Source organism: Salvelinus alpinus, chromosome 1 (genome assembly GCF_045679555.1).
Source record: "Salvelinus alpinus chromosome 1, SLU_Salpinus.1, whole genome shotgun sequence".
NCBI classification, from domain to species: Eukaryota; Metazoa; Chordata; class Actinopteri; order Salmoniformes; family Salmonidae; genus Salvelinus; species Salvelinus alpinus.
In genome coordinates, this window is record NC_092086.1 from 70,326,442 (window position 1) to 70,344,682 (window position 18,241).

Below are 18,241 nucleotides of genomic sequence, written 5' to 3' on the forward strand. Positions count from 1 at the left end.
TGAGAGAAACTCCCCAAATCCAGGTGTGCCAAGCTTGTAGCGTCATACCGAAGATGACTCGAGGCTGTAATCGCTGCCAAAGGTGCTTCCAAGTTCTGAGTAAATGGTCTGAATACTTATGTGATTGGAAAAATGTCTAAGCCTGTTTTTTTTATCGTTGCAGTGTGAACGCTATCATCTACTTGAATTAGTTATGAATGGGCCTCTACTTTCCGATACAGCCGTAAACGACCTCATTGCAAACAGCGGGGAAAAATTACTATCTGCAGTACTCCCATGGTTTTGTTTTGCCCTTTGACATTGCATATAAAATATTTATTCCAGCGATGGCGTCGATATAATTTAGTCATTACATTATGATTATCCAGATGTTTGTACGTGTATGTAACTCAAGGACTGAAGAAAATAATGCAGAACATTTAGGTTTGTTAGAAACTGTTTTAATCCTGAAGCTCCTCGCCATTTGAGACGGACAACTGAATCAATTTCAAGTAGCTGTCAAAATGTCTGGAGCTTAGGTAGGTTCCAAAGAACACCTGTAGTACTATCACAACACCCATTTTCCTCAAGATGGGTTGGGTAATGTTCATCCAAAAACGGAGGACGTTTCCCTTTTCTGGCAATGGTGCAGTGTTGTACCTGTCAGATAATTACAATGGCATAATTATGCAAATTCAGTCAGCCAAGCATCTTGATGAAACTGACTGCAAAGAGTAGCACATACCTGGTTGCAAGGCCTGCATTCACAGGCAAAGCCAACAGAATAGGATATACACCAGCACCAACTGCGCCGACAAGGGCACCTCTTATCAGGACACAGGTTGGACAGTTAAGGTCACCTGAAATTAGTTTAAGAATATCAGAAACAATTAAAATATTGTCAAACTTCAACTGCAACTGAAACAATTAAACACTCACCAGACAATAATGGTTTGGACACAGCTACATTATACATGGCCACTGTTGTCAAGAATGGTAGGACAGCCATCGGGAGATTTGATGTAAAACGCCCTTGAGTGACATTCAGTGCTCTCCTGTATAAGCTGTTGGCAATCAGTCCTGCAAATGCCCCATTACCTCCCAGGTACACGGGGCCATAGGTGAAGATTTTCCTGTAGAACAGTGATATTTCATAGGTTGTTAATGTTATGAGAGCAAAATGCAAAAGGCTGTCAATTACAAGTAGTGCTAGAGCTGTCAAGGAAATGAAAACATGTCTAGGCTATAGAGATGGATGACTCATCTTTGTACCTGTTCCATTAGACAGGTTGGTTGTTTAGCAACAAAACAGACGTGCTCAACTATGCTTCAGGAAGCTTACTTTTCCCCATCACTATTGCAAGCAATCTGGCCATCCAGAATCACAACACATGGACTTCTGTGCCATTGAAGCGTGCGCATAGTTTGTGAAGTTGTTAGTTAACCCAGGGTTTCCCAAACTCTGTCCTGGGGTCCACCCCAGTGCAGGTTTTGATTTTTGACCTAGCACTACACAGCTGATTTAAAACCAAAGCTTGATGATGAGTTGGTTATTTGAACAATCTGTTGCGCTAAGGCAAAAACCAAAACGTGCACCCAGGTGGGGCCCCAGAACCAGGTTTGGGAAACCCTGAGCTGACCAATCAAAAGTGTCTGTGACAGTGCCATTGAAGCCATCTCCATTTTGAAGTAGTACATTTTCTTCTTCAAGATTGGCTGATCACTCCTGATGAACTGGTTGGACATGACTCCAACGGTCACCTGGAGGGATCAGTCAGTTGACTACATTAAAATAGTCTAAGCCCTCTGTGGCGCTGTCCATGCTAACAACATTTTGGCCACTAGAGGCCTCTATCATTCTCTTTGGCATAAGCCTACAAAAACGTACCTGTCAAGTTCAGGCAACCGTTCGAAATTTTCCGCCATCATTTGAATGATCAGAGCTCTGGGAACTGTGCGGCTGGTGCCTTTCTGTACAACGACATTGCTGTTTTCTGACATCTTCAGAAAGATTCCCTGCAATGCATGACTACATTTTTAAAATAAATGTCACTGTCTATCAATAATGTTGGCTATCATTGACAGGGCTGAGTAAACGTGTATGCAACACGTTCGATAAGACTGCTAACTTTACCTAGCCAACATTACATGTTATAAAACCCAGTCCAAGTAGCCTAGTTCAGAGAGCAAAACATTTATATATTATTAATCACGATTACACTGGAATAACGCCAGTCTATGTATTGCTGTACTGTCGAGTATTCCTTCCTTACCTTGGCGATGTTTCAGCTCTAGTGTAGCTATATGCTGCAAACGTTTAACTGTTTCTTCTTCTTTGGTGGGGTTTAACGTGTAGCTGTTTCAATATTTTCTTCTATATCATTATTTAGTGAAGGGCGCAGCCATTTTAAACCACGTGAACCAGAATGAACTCTGAACCTTTCACAACAAATTGTATTGGTTAATACTCCCGAGCCTGGACAAAAAGCACCGCAAAGCCATTGGTTGTAAAGTTTTGTCAATCAAGGTGTAGCTAGTAACAAACCTCTCCGTTGCTAAGCTAAAACTGATACTGCTTTCCACTCCGTGGCTGTAGATTTGGAAATAAAAACGTGGTGATGTGATACAGCAAATAAGAGGATGAGGAAGTTCCAGATATTTCGCAAATAATATATGAAATGTGTAAAATAGACGGGTTATTGCAAAGACATACGTTTTACAGCAAGATCAGACAGGCAGGTATTTTCCTACATGCGCGAGCGCACTGGCATCAGGAAAGCCTATCGTTAACCTAACGCTTTGCCAACTTCCAGTTTCACTGTCCAGGCTTTCGTTTTAGGTAGCCTAGCAGGTTGAGCAACAACGATGCATGTGTTTGTGAGCATTGGGTTCATTTCAGTTTGTGAATGGTTGAATAGACTTGGGCTATAAAGCATGTCATATCCTAAATCAAAGGAAAACGACGGAGAATCACACCAGCTACATAACCTTAGCTAACTGAGATATTGGATGGAGCCCATCAATTGTATTCGTGGTGGTATGACTTGCAATACATTTTGGCCAGCTAATGTTGTGTATTTTGATTGCCATATCTGCACACCTGGTTCGTTTGACTAATTGGGCCACCCCAAATTCATAGAAAAAATATTAGGCTGAGTAATTGCTGCAAGGTAGGGTAATTAAACTTGATGTGATGTTAGTGTTAGGCTACAACAAGGCGGCTAACGTTAACCCTACTCATTTAATTATTTAGCGTTTTTTTTTCACGCGCTAAAATAGCAATGGTTGCATATTTCACTCTGCCGATTAACGTTACCCCACCTTTAACGTTTCTTTGGACTGCCATTGGTTTTGATTTTTTTTTAAATCTCCAGGTCATCACATGGGAGTGCCATTGACTCAATGCCAGCATCAAACTGCAAGGACAGTGATAGAAACGCGGAAAATCTCACTGAGCCGAGCTCAAGAAAAGTTTGCCAATTGAGGAAATATACCGACCGACCACTTAGCCTAGGCTATAGTTAATGTCCATGACATATTATCCCCTGCCAACTATCTGTGTGGGAACATCAGAACGCGCGCTACAGCCGTTGCACCTGTCAGCACAGCAGCATGCCTTCATCGGAACCATAGCCCACACAAGCTACAGACAAGATACTTTTCACAGGACAACAGAAAATAGGATTTGGAATTTTATGTATTTACTTGAACACTTTCGGGCTGACTGCATCACGGCGAAACATTGGTTAGGCTACATCTTTGCTGACGATTAACTGAACAAGCATGCCGAACTACATTGCAAGTATAGTTTTTGTTTGTGGCCTGTTTGGCCCTATAGTCTAGCCCACTGATTCTGTTGGAGCAAAAGCCTATAGTTTTCAAAACTGAACCTAAGGGCACACACGTTATAGCACAACTGATTCGCCAATGATGTGGGTTCCTACCTAGCGGTTACCACTGCCGGAAACTTTTAATGATGCACTGAAGAGAACTGATAGCAGAAGTAAATCACCAATACGGATCCAGGATTCAACTATGCCTGTAAGAAAAAAAGGTGAGCAGAAACGTAGTTGGCACAACCGGTGTCTCGCCACTAAGCGGTTTCACTAAGTGAAAAAACAACAATGGCTCTTTGTCATTCAGCACTTTTAGACCCACGTTGGCGTGTAGGCTTGCCTACGTTCCTGTAGGTAAGCTAATGGCAAATTAAAGAAAAAATGACCCATAACTTGTAATGCAAGCCTAATGTGGCCTATGAAACAGAACAGTCATTGGTAATGTACAGAATAAAGGAAACACCAACAAAGTGTCTTGATAGGAGTTGTCACCAGAACAGCTTCAATGCTTCTTGGTAAAGATTCTACAAGTGTCTGGAACTCTATTGGAGGGATGCAACACCATTCTTCTACGAGAAATCTGTAATTTGGTGTTTTGTTGATGGTGGGAAAAAAGTGTCTTAAGTGCTGCTCTGGAATCTCCCATAAGTGTTCAGTTGGGGGGAGATCTGGTGACACACACCCCCTTTAACCCTCTATGCTCCTTTGAAACCCCTCTTTCAAAATCACTGAGCTCTCTTCTAGCAGTGGTAGCCAAAATAATGGGCAACTGGGCGTTTTTATACATGACCCTAAGTATGATGTTAATTGCTTAATTAACACAGGACCCACACCTGTGTAGAAGCACCTGCTTTCAATATATTTGTATCTCATTTACTCAAGCGTTTCCTTTATTTTGGCAGTTACCTGTAGTTTATTATAGATAGGAATATTGGGTAACAAACACTTTTTATAGCTTTCATGAATAAGCATTTATACATATTTTAAGTACTAGGCCTAATACAGTGCATTCGGAAAGTATTCAGACCTCTTTACTTTTTCCAATTTTTGTTACAGTACAGCCTTATTCTAAAATGTATTACATTTGTTTCCCTCATCAATCTACACTCAATACCACATAATGACAAAGCGACAACATGTTTAGAAATTTGTTGCATATGTATTAAAAATAAACCGATAACTTATTTACATAAGTATTACATACCCTTAATTACATAAGACCCTTTGCTATGAGACTTGAAATTGAGCTCAGGTGCATTCTGTTTCCATTGATCATCCTTGATGATTCTACAACTTCATTGGAGTCCACATGTGGTAAATTAAATTGATTGGACATGATTTGGAAAGGCACACACACACACACACACTTGTATATACAAGAGCCCACAGTTGACAGTGCATGTCAGAGCAAAAACCAAGCCATGAGGTCGAAGGAATTGTCCATAGAGCTCAGAGACAGGATTGTGTCGAGGCACAGATCTGGGGAAGGGTACCAAAACATTTCTGCAGCATTGAAGGTCCCCAAGGACACAGTGGCCTCCATCATTCTTAAATGGAAGAAGTTTTGGATCCACCAAGACTCTTCCAAGAGCTGGCTGCCCCGCCAGACTGAAAAATCGGGGGAGAAGGGCCTTGGTCAGGAAGGTGACCAAGAACCCGATGGTCACTCTGACAGAGCTCCAGAGTTCCTCTGGAGATCGGAGAACCTTCCAGAAGGACAACCATCTCCGCAGCATTCCACCAATCGGGCCTTTGCCTTTATGGTAGAGTGGCCATACGGAAGTCACTCCTCATTAAAAGGCACATGACAGCATGCTTGGAGTTTGTCAAAAAGGCACAGAAAGGACTCTGACCATGAGAAACAAGATTCTCTGGTCTGATAAAACCAAGGTTGAACTCTTTGGCCTGAATGCCAAGTGTCATGCCTGGAGGAAACCTTGCACCATCCCTAAGGTGAAGCATGGTGGTGGCAGCATCATGCTGTGGGGATGTTTTTCAGTGGCAAAGACTGGGAGACTAGTCAGGATCGAGGGAAAGATGAACGGCGCAAAGTACAGCGAGATCCTTGACGAAAACCAGCTCCAGAGCGCTCAGGGCGAAGGTTCACCTTCCAACAGCACAACGACCCTAAGCACACAGCCAAGACAACGCAGGAGTGGCTTCGGGACAAGTCTCTGAATGTCCTTGAGTGGCCCAGCCAGAGGCCGGACTTGAACCCAATCGAACATCTCTGGGGAGACGTGAAAATAGCTGTGCATCGACGCTCCCCATCCAACCTGATAGAGCTTGAGCGGATCTGCAGAGATGAATGGAAGAAACTCTCCAAATACACGTGTGCCAAGCTTGTAGCGTCATAACCAAGAAGATTCGAGCCTGTAATCTCTGCCAAAAGTGCTTCAACAAAATACTGAGTAAAAGGTCTGAATACCTATGTAAATGTGATTTATTTACATATTTTGGTACCCTTCCCCAGATCTGTGCTTTGACTCAATCCTGTCATGGAGCTCTATGGACAATTCCTTCAACATCATGGCTTGATTTTTGCTGTAACATGCTCTGTCAGCTGTGGGACCTTATATAGACAGGTGTGTGCCTTTCCAAATCCTGTCCAATCAGTTGAATTTACCACAGGTGGACTCCATTCAAGTTGTAGAAACATCTCAAAGATGATCAATGGCAACAGAATGCCAGGTCTGAATACTTACGTAAATAAGGTATTTGTTTTTTATTTTGATAAATTTGCAAACATTTCTTAACCTGTTTTTGTTTTGTCATTATGGTGTATTGTGTGTAGATTGATGAGGAAAAAATATTTTAATCCATTTTAGAATTAGGCTGTAAGGTAACAATGTGGGAAAAAGTCAAGGGGTCTGAATACTTTCCGAATGCACTGTAATTCCTTATTTCTAAAGCATGTATAAGTTATACAGCATTTATACTTATTTGTAAGAATTTATGAAGCCTTTTTCATTAAAGTGATGGCATTATTTTAATTGAATATTGCAGGGAATAGCCTTATACATAAGGCCTATCGTGGATAATGGAGATAACTTCCAGCCCAACTATGTCTAGTGTTTATGGGAATTGTGTGATCATATTCAGTAAAGGATTTTTATATCCTTTTTATACATGGTGATTGTAGTGTAAGTTCAGTCCACAAAGCAACTCCATATAAATAGATGTGTAATGAGGCTTGTCCTGGCGTGACCTCAGATAGTCTCAGCCACTGGTCTGTAATTGTGCAGCAATAAAAAATAAATGCTCTCCGAGTTGTTCAACTGTACTGTACAATGAAAGTAATGGAAGAGGCCTCCCGAATTGGCGTGGTGGTCTAAGGCACTGCATCGCAGTGTTAGCTGTGCCATTAGAGATTCTGGGTTCGAGTCCAGGCTCTGTCGCAGCCGGCCGTGACCGGGAGACCCATGGGGCGGTGCATAATTGGTGCAGCGTTGTTAGGATTAGGGGAGGGTTCCCATCGTGCACTAGCGACTCCTGTGTCGGGCCGGGTGCAGTGCATGCTGACACGGTCACCAGGTGCACAGTGTTTCCTCCGACACATTGGTGCGGCTGGCTTCCGGGTTAAGTGGGAATTGTGTCAAGAAGCAGTGCGGCTTGGTTGGGTTGTGCTTCGGAAGACGCACGGCTCTCGACCTTTGCCTCTCCCGAGTCCGTACGGGAGTTGCAGTGATAAGACAGGACTGTAACTACCAATTGGATACCACAAAATTGGGGCGAAAACGGGGGTTAACATAAAAAAAGAATAAAAATAAAGTCATGCAAGATCGTTCAACCTTCCAGACTTATACTTTTACATCTGGAAACTCGAACTAGACAGCAGACTGTCACATCAAATTAACAGGAATTATAAGTCAATAACAGTAAAGTAAAGACCATTTTACAGTCTGTTCTCATGAGTTTCTTTGAAACAAGTCATAGTTTAGTGTACTGTGGTCTCCCTTGGTGACAGGGTCGTAGCCCAAGGATGATGTCTCTGAGTGGTATCTCGCCCCTGACACCCGTGCCAAGCAGGGACACTATCCATGCTCCACATTTCTGTGCCGTTACAAAACTGCCTCATATTAGTAGTGAAAATGGTTGCTAATTATAAACCATACAAGTGACCTCATCGTCTTTTGCACATGCAGTTGTCATTACATGCTTAAGATTGTTTTTTTTAGAATCGTTTTCACAAATGGGGACAAAAATGTGGGCAGAAGCTCAATCTACTGTAAACCTTATTCAAACAAATTGGCTTTGTAAATTAGTCCTGGCAGTGCTTGTCTGATGTTTGCTATTTTATCACTCGACTGTATGTTTAACTATAAACTAAAATGACTTTTTTCTTTTGAATAACATTCTAACTGGTCTCCAATCCGTACCCTCCTGCAGACACAGCTAGGGCCCTAGGCCTTTTGGAAGACTACTGTGCTAAACTGAGGAAGCCAGAGGAACAACAGCTCAAAACTGCCATTCAGAGAGTAATGGGGGTCTTCAAAAGCAGCCTGTTCCAAGCACTGCTTGGTAAGTCAGCTGGATATTGGAATCCATCCATTCTTTTAATTGACTCCAGTATGTCAAATGCTTCACCTGTCATTATAAATCAGAGGCATGCCCCTCTTCAACTGTCTAACCATGTTCACCCTTATTCTATTTCATACATACAGTATGGATTTTGATAGACACAGTGAATGTCTTGTCTGCAAAAATGCACGCAAGTAATACCTCTTTTATAATCAAGTCAGTACTTTTTGGGATTCACAATAAAACACTAGAGATTTGTCTATTGTCATATTTGCTCAACCTGCATTTTGCTATTCCTGAGCAAGTGGGCACATTCTGCAGGTGTTTTTTCTGAAATATAGTTATTTTGAACTCTGCTGATATTGCAGTAGATGCTTCTCAGTGCCTGCAGTATTGTTAAGGTGCTCCTCGTACTCTTCGTAAGGATTCAAACGAAGCATATTGATGTAGGATTTTTGCATCTTTGATTGTTCACCACCTTTCAATGATTTGAAGGGCATACAAGTATCTCCTCAATGCATTATTGGAGATGGGTATAATGCATGATTCTTATTCATCATTCAAAGGTTCATGACACGATCATTTTCCGAATGATAAAACCTACAATCTGAGCTCTCAGGTTGAGTTTGATAATGTATTGTGAAACGTATTGCTCGGGCCACGCATTGTTGTTCCCAAAGCCTTCTCTGCAATTAGCAGTGGCAAAGCTTAGATGAAATGAATGCTAGCACGCTACAATCTCTGTATTATTATATGTGACATGAAATTCCGAGAAATGTAAGTGCACCATAACGTAGTAACACGAGAGGAGTTCATCATACATAGTTCCCTGTGAGTTGGCATTCAAAGGCTGGGCATGCCTTTTACACACCGATCAGACCATGTTGTACTTGACCACCTGGAATCTCTATCCTCCAAATCAGGTTAAGGCTGTTTTAGCTTATCTGAGAATGGGCTTTCACTCTTTCTGGCACAAGCTCCCACTGGCTATCAAAAAGGGAAACAATGACGGAACAATGATAAGGAGAGCGGAAATATCAAAACATTTAACATGCATTTAAATAGATTGATCTCTAAACCTAAGTAGAAATATTATTTAAATATTGAACATGAATATTGGACTCTCAATGACTTTTGGCCATGTTCCCTTTTGAAGCTTGAAACTTGAGGATTAGCAGTCACTGGTAAAACGAATAATAAACAGATTTGATTCATGTAGATTTTACAAACCTGACAATGTTTATTGATCCCTAGAGTCATTGTACTAACATGAGCTGTTGCAGTAAACGTTTATGGTAATGTGATACTTTTTATTTGGGACCGTACTGGGATTTTGACAACTGTAGTTATGGTTTTAGGAGGAAGAGTAAGTGCTGATTGGGGTTTAGAGTAAGGTGCCAAACTCTCTGCTGCTCCCTGTTTTATTATTTTCCCCTCATAGTCGGCCTTACATACTGTCTCTAGGCGTGGGTTAGAATCTCACTTCCACCAATATGTAGCCTAAGGACAATTGATAAGAATGATCCATAGACACTGCAACTTCATTTGTAGACTCAAAAGTTTAATATCATACTGCTACACAACTTATTAGGGGAAACCAGTAAAAAAAGGGGCTCCTCAAATCACTCCAATCAGAACAACCCTCGCTCTTCCTTTATTTCCATGAACCAGAATAAGATGTCAAAACAAAAATCACATAGTCTAATGAAAGTTTCTGTTTCGAAAGACGATGCAGACGTTTTTGACTTTCGTTGTGATCAGTGGGAAATGTTGAGTTGATCAGTAGAAAATGTAACTAAGGGGAGCTAGATTGGTGTACAGTCATGGCCAGAAGTTTTGAGAATGACACAAATATTAATTTTCACAAAGTCTGCTGCCTCAGTTTGTATGATGGCAATTTGCATATACTCCAGAATGTTATGAAGAGTGATCAGATGAATTGCAATTAATTGCAAAGTCCCTCTTTGCCATGCAAATGAACTGAATCCCCCAAAAACATTTCCACTGCATTTCAGCCCTGCCGCAAAAGGACCAGCTGACATCATGTCAGTGATTCTCTCGTTAATATAGGTGTGAGTGTTGACGAGGAGAAGGCTGGAGATCCCTCTGTCATGCTGATTGAGTTCAAATAACAGACTGGAAGCTTCAAAAGGAGGGTGGTGCTTGGAATCATTGTTATTCCTCTGTCAACCATGGTTACCTGCAAGGAAACATGTGCCGTCATCATTGCTTTGCACAAAAAGGGCTTCACAGGCAAGGATATTGCTGCCAGTAAGATTGCACCTAAATCAATCGTTTATCGGATCATCAAGAACTGCCAGTAAGATTGCACATAAATCAACCATTTATCGGATCATTAAGAACTTCAAGGAGAGCGGTTCAATTGTTGTAAAGAAGACTCCAGGGCGCTCAAAAAAGTCCAGCAAGCGCCAGGACCGTCTCCTAAAGTTGATTCAGCTGCGGGATCGGGGCACCACCAGTACAGAGCTTGCTCAGGAATGGCAGCAGGCAGGTGTGAGTGCATCTGCACGCACAGTAAGGCGAAGACTTTTGGAGGATGGCCTGGTGTCAAGAAGGGCAGCAAAGAAGTAACTTCTCTCCAGGAAAAATGTCAGGGACAGACTAATATTCAGCAAAATGTACAGGGATTAGACTGCTGAGGACTGGGGTAAAGTCATTTTCTCTGATGAATCCCCTTTCCGATTGTTTGGGGCATCCGGAAAAAAGCTTGTCCGGAGAAGACAAGGTGAGCGCTACCATCAGTCCTGTGTCATGCCAACAGTAAAGCATCCTGAGACCATTCATGTGTGGGGTTGCTTCTCAGCCAAGGGAGTGGGCTCACTCACAATTTGGCCAAAGAACACAGCCATGAATAAAGAATGGTACAAACACATTCTCCGAGAGAAACTTCTCCCAACCAGCCAGGAACAGTTTGGTGACCAACAATGCCTTTTCTAGCAAGATGGAGCACCTTGCCATGAGGCAAAAGTGATAACTAAGTGGATCTGGGAACAAAACATTGATATTTTGGGTCCATGGCCAGGAAACTCCCCAGACCTTAATCCCATTGAGAACTTGTGGTCAATCCTCAAGAGGCGGGTGGACAAACAAAAACCCACAAATTCTGACAAACTCCAAGCATTGATTATGCAAGAATGGGCTGCCATCAGTCAGGATGTGGCCCAGAAGTTAATTGACAGCATGCAAGGGCGGATTGCAGAGGTCTTGAAAAAGAAGGGTCAACACTGCAAATATTGACTCTTTGCATCAACTTCATGTAATTGTCAATAAAAGCCTTTGACATGTATGAAATGCTTGTATTTATACTTCAGTATACCATAGTAACATCTGACAAGAATATCTAAAGCATATAATCGATGCGGTGCGCATTTGCGAAAAAAGACTGTCGTTGTTCTAACGTGTACCCAACCATAAACATCAATGCCTTTCTTAAAATCAATACACAGAAGTATATATTTTTAAACCTGCATATTTAGCTAAAAGATATCCAGTTAAGCAAGCAATATTAACCAGGTGAAATTGTGTCACTTCTCTTGCGTTCATTGCACGCAGAGTCAGGGTATATGTAACAGTTTGGGCCGCCTGGCTCATTGCGAACTAATTTGCCAGAATAACAAAAAAATAACAAAAGTAAGAGATAAGAATAACACAGCAAAGAGTGGAAACTCGTTCTCTGGAGTAATGAATCACCTTCTGGAAGTCCGACGGACAAATCTGGGTTTGGAAGATGCCAGTAGAACGCTACCTGCCCCAATGCATAGTGTAAAGTTTGGTGGAGGAGGAATAATGGTCTGGGGCTGTTTTTCATGGTTTGGGCTAATGTTACAGCATACAGTGACATTCTAGACAATTCTGTGCTTCCAAACCTTGTTGCAACAGTTTGGGGAAGGCCCTTTACTGTTTCAGCATGACACCGCCCCCATGCACAAAGTGAGTTCCATACAGAAATGGTTTGTTGATATCGGTGTGGAAGAACTTGACTAGACTGCACAGAGCCCTGACCTCGACTCCATCGAACATCTTTGGGATGAATTGGAAACTCGACTGCGAGCCAGGCCTAATCGCACAACATCAGTGCCCCACCTTACTAATGCTCTTGTGGCTGAATGGAAGCATGTCCCCACAGCAATGTTCCAACATCTAGTGGAAAGCCTTCCCAGAAGTGGAGGCTGTTAGCAGCAAAGAGTGGACCAACTCTGTATCAATGCCCATGATTTAGGAATGAGATGTTTGACGATCAGGTGTCCATATACTTTTGGTTATGTAGTGTATGTTTGGGGGATTAGATCTATTGATTTCTGTAAATTGTCGATCAATCACCATTTCTCTGCCAACTCTGCTATGGAACTAATGCCTCCTGAAATAGATGTAATCATCTTATGAAGCATTAGCCTAGGTGCTGTCTAATCTGGTCAGGGCATGTGCAACCTGCTGAAACCCATCACAGCAGAGTGGAACTGTGGATGGTTTAACCTGTTCACCATGACCAATTTCTCTCAGGACCAGGCAAGGGAGTAAGGCTAGAGGCCTCTCACTCAGCTACGCATCTACAGAGAGGGAGGGCAAGGAAAGATTCACTTGTCCGCTTCCCTGTGGATCCCTAAACCAGGGGTAGTCTACACATGCCAGTCTTGGAAGGCCATGTTCCTGCTGATTTTAAATTTGTTCCTGAAGCTCAATGACTTCCCAGAGTTCACATTTTGGTGTTTTTACACATCTAATTTGTTGTTGTTTAAAACCTCTTAAAAGGCAAGACTGGTGTGAATATGGTACATTGCATTGTTGTGAATGTGAAACACTGCATAGCAATCAAATTTCAAATTCAGTAGCTTCACTTCACCTAGCATGATTGTTCCATTAGATGTGCCCTTTGCCCCCTTTAGATCCATCTACCACAAGGCTTGTCTGACTTTTTAAAGACCATCTTACCTGCACATGTATTATCTAAGTTAGTCTTATCACATCTATTCATCTGAATCAGTGGGATACACAGACTAGCTCCAGTGGCCTAATCGCAAAAGCAGACCACAGTCTGCCAATTTGCTCCATAGAGGTTTTTAATGGGCTCTATTTGTAATTCAGATGAAAAAAGGCAGTACGCCAGCCTCCCTTAATAGGGAAGGCATCTCACTGCTCTCCTGTCTCATGGAGATCCTCTTTCTGGTAGCACCCCGGGCCCCCTACCCCAAAGCTCAACTTGAAATGAATCTCTTCTCTCACAGGACGACTGTCCTGACTGGTAGGAGGGGGGGAAAATGACACATCTCCCACAGAGACACCGGGGTCTTGATTGGAAGTGTGGGTAGGTGGGTGCGCGTTTATCACCAGGGTCTTGATGGGAAGAGGAGCAATGCCACACGTAAGCTAGGCAAACATGCTAATGTTTGTAATGATCATTATTATAGACTACAAACTTGATGGATAATAAAAGGGATTAAATCAAATGGGAAGGGAGACTGCCATCTTGTGGCATGTTAGACTTGCAGCAGTTCATTTCCCACTACTTTATCTTGAGACTGTGGAGCACTGTTTATTTATGGTTTGACAGAAAACATGACATTTTGCAATGTCCTCTCCTTTTCTGTAGTCTGCATGACATGCAATGAAATCTATTACATGTTAAAGAGGATACCAAGAGCATTACAGCTCGGTGTTGGTGCTTGTAACCCCCATGATGGTGGTAACTATCAGGTTGTTTCCTCAATTTCCCTATGGATTGAGTATACTATTTTATTCTAGTAGTTTGTATGTTATTTGACCATTGTGCAACCATGCCTTCAAAATAATGTAGGAGCCATTTTTGGTGGCCATTTTTTATCTGTTAAAGTATGGCAAACAGAAGATTACAATTGTTACTCGGGGTAGCAGCTAAATCGGTAGTGCTAGAGGATCTGTGGAAACTAACAATAGAAAAACAGTGGAATATGGAAAGGTAGCAAATGTCAGTTGCCTTATGAATCCATACCCCTTTGTAAACCATGAACAACATGTACTGAAACAATATGTGAATAACGTTAGTTGGATTTATAAATGCAGATTATATATAAAAATGTACACTGAGTGTACAAAACATTAGGAACACCTTTTTATGCCCTCAGAACAGCCTCCATTCATTGAGGCATGGACTCTACAAGTTGTCAAAAGCGTTCCACAGGGATGCTGGCCCATGTTGACTCCAAAGCTTCCCACAGTTTTGTCAAGTTCGCTGGATGTTCTTTGGGTGGTGGACCATTCTTGATGCACACGGGAAACTGTTGAGCATGAAAAACCCAGCAGCGTTGTATATATTTTGTACATATTGTTATTATATACGATGTTGCTGATAATGCTGCCACAGGTCCAATAGAGGGCACCATAAGGATTAGATACACGCTACAATCATACTACCAAAGGGTCTTGTGCATTTTATATGTCTCTCTGTGGTCCTTGCCACGTAAGGATCTCTGTTGGAGCCCACAGGTGGGAACAGCAGAAAGGTGATATCTGTGTTAGGCCGACATTGCTAAGATGGCACACTTCCTGAATGAGGGGAACAGCAACAGTGGAGCATCCACTTCCAGATGGTCTGAACGTGCTGTAATTCCAGAGGAGCCTCATCAAGTTCATTTATTGGCACATATCAGTCAATGCAAACTGAATACCATGAGCATTCAAATGGCGTATGCCTAAATCTAAATTCATATTTATACCATTGATAAAAGGACCAATCAACAACGCGCATACACAAATAATTGTAGCCTAGGAGCTTGTGCCTCATTAATTAGATTGCAGAAGTAAGGGATGAGTCACCTCTTGTACCGTTCCGATGTAATCTGGTATTGTTGTATTTTTTTTTTTTTTTTTTAGGGCCAGAAGGTCCAAACTATGGTAGGTCTGTTCGACTCAATGTGCAACTCAACTGTTCAGCAGAGACCACACAGGATTATGCTCTGCACCATTTCACAGCCTTAATGGCCCTACCACTCAAGAGTCTGGAGAATGCATGACTCATCCGTAGAAATGACTAATGGCTGTCTCTGATGTGATCGAATTTGTCTCTTTATGAAAAATGGTACACCTCTTTCTTTTTCAGGGTCATTAGCGCACACACACTGAGTTGACCTTCTGGATTGAATTATACTGTAAAAAGCACAGTCTATTGGCCTAACTCTTTATTAAACGGAAAAATGCAGTCACACAGAAGAGTCCCTATACAGTGCATTCGTAAAGTATTCAGACCCCTTCACTTTTTCCACATTTTGTTACGTTACAGCCTTATTCTAAACTTGATTTTTCTCATCAACGTACACACAATACCCCATAATGACAAAGCAAAAACATTTTTTATTTGAGCAAATGTATAAAAAATGAAAAACTGAAATATCAGTTACATAAGTTTTCAGACCCTTTACTCAGTACTTTGTTGAAGCACCTTTGGCAGCGATTACAACCTAGAGTATTCTTGCATATGACACTACAAGCTTCGCACACCTGTATTTGGGTAGTTTCTCCCATTTCTTCTCTGTAGATCCTCTCAAGCTCTGTCGGGTTAGATGGGGAGCGTTGCTGCACAGCTATTTTCAGGTCTCTCCAGAGATGTTCAAGTCTGGGCTCTGGCTGGGCCCCTCAAGGACATTCAGAGACTTGTCCCAAAGCTACTCCTGCATTGTCTTGGCTGTGTGCTTAGGGTCTTTGTCCTGTTGGAAGGTGAACATTTGTCCCAGTCTGAGAACCTGCTCCATAGCGCTCAGGACTTCATCAATGATCTCTTTGTACTTTTCTCCTTCATCTTTCCCTCGATCCTGACTAGTCTCCTAGGCCCTGCCACTGAAAAACATCCCCACAGCAAGATGCTGCCACCACCATGCTTCGCCGTAGGGATGGTGCAAGGTTTCCTCCAGATGTGACGCTTGGCATTCAGGCCAAAGAGTTCAACCTTGGTTTCATCAGACCAGAGAATCTTGTTTCTCATGGTCTGAGAGTCTTTAGGTGCCTTTTGGTTAACTCCAAGCAGGCTGTCATGTGCCTTTTTTACAGAGGAGTAGCTTCTGGCTGTCCACTCTACCATGAAGGCCTGATTGGTGGAGTGCTGCAGAGATGGGAGAATCTTCCAGAAAGACAACCATCTCTGCAGAGGAACTCTGGAGCTCCTTCAGAGTGACCATCGGGATCTTGGTCACCTCCCTGACCCAGGCCCTTCTCCCCCGATTTTTCAGTCTGGCCAGGCGGCCAGCTCTTGGAAGAGCCTTGGTGGTTCCAAACTTCTTCCAGTTAAGAATGATGGAGACCACTGTGTTCTTGGGGACCTTCAATGCTGTAGATGTTTTTTTGGTGTCCTTCCCCAGATCTGTGCCTCGACACAATCATGTCCCGGAGCTCTAAGGACAATTCCTTCGACCTCCATGGATTGGTTTTTGCTCTGACATGCACTGTCAACTGTGGGCTCTTATATAGACAGGCGTGTGGCTTTCCAAATCATGTCTAATCAATTGAATTTACCACAGGTGGACTCCAATCAAGTTGTAGAAACATCTCAAGGATGTCTCATAGCATAGGGTCTGAATGCTTACGTAAATAAGCTATTTCTGTTTTTGATTTTTAAGTCTTACAAAAAATTCTAAACTTATTTTCATTTTGTCATTATGGGGTATTGTGTGTAGATGAAAAATATTTATATAATACATTTTTGAATAAGGCTGTAATGTAACAAAATGTGGAAAAAGTTAAATGGTCAGAATACTTTCCAAAGGCACTGTATTTTGAATATTTCTCTTCTAAGCTCAGCGTAGGGCATTATGTATTTACATAAAGCAGATGGATGTGAGTCATAAATGGACATGACTGTTTGTGGTATGGTTGGGGGTGGGCGTTGCATCTCTGAGTGCCCTCTCCCACACCATGGTGGGCCAAAACTGAAAACAGTTTCTTCAGTGAGTTAGTGTTCAATATTAAGCCGGTACCTTCCCTCGATTTGCGTGGTTGCGCACTTCTCTACCATATGCAGCAATGTCCCAAAGCTGAGGGATTGAAAATAATAGATGTTAGCTACACTTTGAATGCTTCTTTTTTTTTTGTTGCCATTTTGCTTGATCTCGTGGATACCAAGCTTTAGGCACTTAAATTATATATGTAATTTTTTATTAAATTGCGCAAACTGCAAACATGTGTTTGCGTGCTCTGGATTGCTGACTGTGGTGAAGTGGCAATCGGAGGGTCTAATTAGCCCCTATATTCTCTTAGCTACACTTTGAAACAGCAGTGCCATGTGAATACTTCCATACAGCCGTCGCACAAGTAGGTAGTGGGGTCCTCGTTCAAATAAATGACAGGTCTCATTCAAAACGTGTAGATGTTGCCTAACGTTATTGTGTGACTATCAGTGTTGTTGGGTTGGAAGTTAGAAGACCTAGTGCTTCAGCTGGACTGCATCCTCGATTGCCTCCATTTTAACAATAGAGCAAGGTATTTATTATTTATTTTTTTCACATTTGATTTCAAGGAAGTGACACTGAATGCGTGTCCCAAAGTTGATGGGTTTACGTATCTCCTCGTCAAAATGTTTAGCTCTGAAAGTGACCCTCAGTTTTGTCAGCAACATGTGACAACAGAGGGACCCCAAGTTGCTAGGGGTGAGGGACTGGTTTGGCATTGGGGAGATGAGTGAACCGCGTTAGCTCTTCAGATGAGATGTCAGATGAGAAAGTGTGGTCTTTGCTTGTTTACATGGAGATGGCAGGAGTGAGCCGTGCGGCTGATCGACACCGGGAAAGCCCGCGGGCTCGTGAGACCTTGTGTATTTTCCCAGAACGTTTCGCTTCACTACACACAATGGCCACCTGGATAGATGAGGCAGACCATAGCATTTTGTTTCCTGCTTTAGTGCGAAATTGTTATTTGAACACAAC

At 42.3% G+C, this 18,241-nt stretch overlaps 2 protein-coding genes across 25 annotated transcripts in view; one reads left to right on the forward strand and one right to left on the reverse strand.

Annotated features, from left to right (window-relative positions):
- Window positions 1–424: 424 nt before the first annotated feature.
- Window positions 425–2,533, reverse strand: tmem126a (transmembrane protein 126A). Of its 2 annotated transcripts, none has more exons than XM_071416594.1 (5): window positions 2,253–2,533; window positions 1,868–1,995; window positions 919–1,112; window positions 725–839; window positions 425–639 (listed from the first exon to the last, which is right to left on the reverse strand). In XM_071416594.1, exons 2-5 carry the CDS (start codon window positions 1,978–1,980, stop codon window positions 441–443), a joined length of 621 nt encoding a protein of 206 aa, XP_071272695.1. In that variant the 5' UTR covers window positions 1,981–1,995; window positions 2,253–2,533; the 3' UTR covers window positions 425–440. The 2 variants fall into 2 exon arrangements, with proteins under 2 accessions (XP_071272695.1, XP_071272704.1); XM_071416603.1 differs by having other exon boundaries at window positions 1,868–2,008.
- Window positions 2,534–3,284: 751 nt separating this feature from the next.
- The window catches only part of LOC139584449 (disks large homolog 2-like), a 349,254-nt gene continuing 334,297 nt past the window's right edge, over window positions 3,285–18,241 (forward strand). For all 23 annotated transcript variants that reach the window (XR_011676778.1, XM_071416318.1, XM_071416336.1 and 20 more), the window contains exons 1-2: window positions 3,285–4,033; window positions 8,205–8,336. Coding sequence is in view for 22 of the 23 variants with exons in the window: in XM_071416318.1 (XP_071272419.1) it covers window positions 4,015–4,033; window positions 8,205–8,336 (151 nt within the window). In the remaining variant the exon portion in view is untranslated. The remainder of the gene's footprint in view (window positions 4,034–8,204; window positions 8,337–18,241) is intronic.

Bases quoted from the DNA above. Each gene is read 5' to 3' on its own strand.
- tmem126a (XM_071416594.1), bottom strand. From the start codon at position 1,980: ATGTCAGAAAACAGCAATGTCGTTGTACAGAAAGGCACCAGCCGCACA. The intron at 1,113-1,867 runs GTACGTTTTTGT...ACTGTTCTACAG, and splicing joins CGGTTGCCTGAACTTGACAG to GAAAATCTTCACCTATGGCC. The intron at 640-724 runs GTATGTGCTACT...ATTATCTGACAG, and splicing joins AATGCAGGCCTTGCAACCAG to GTACAACACTGCACCATTGC.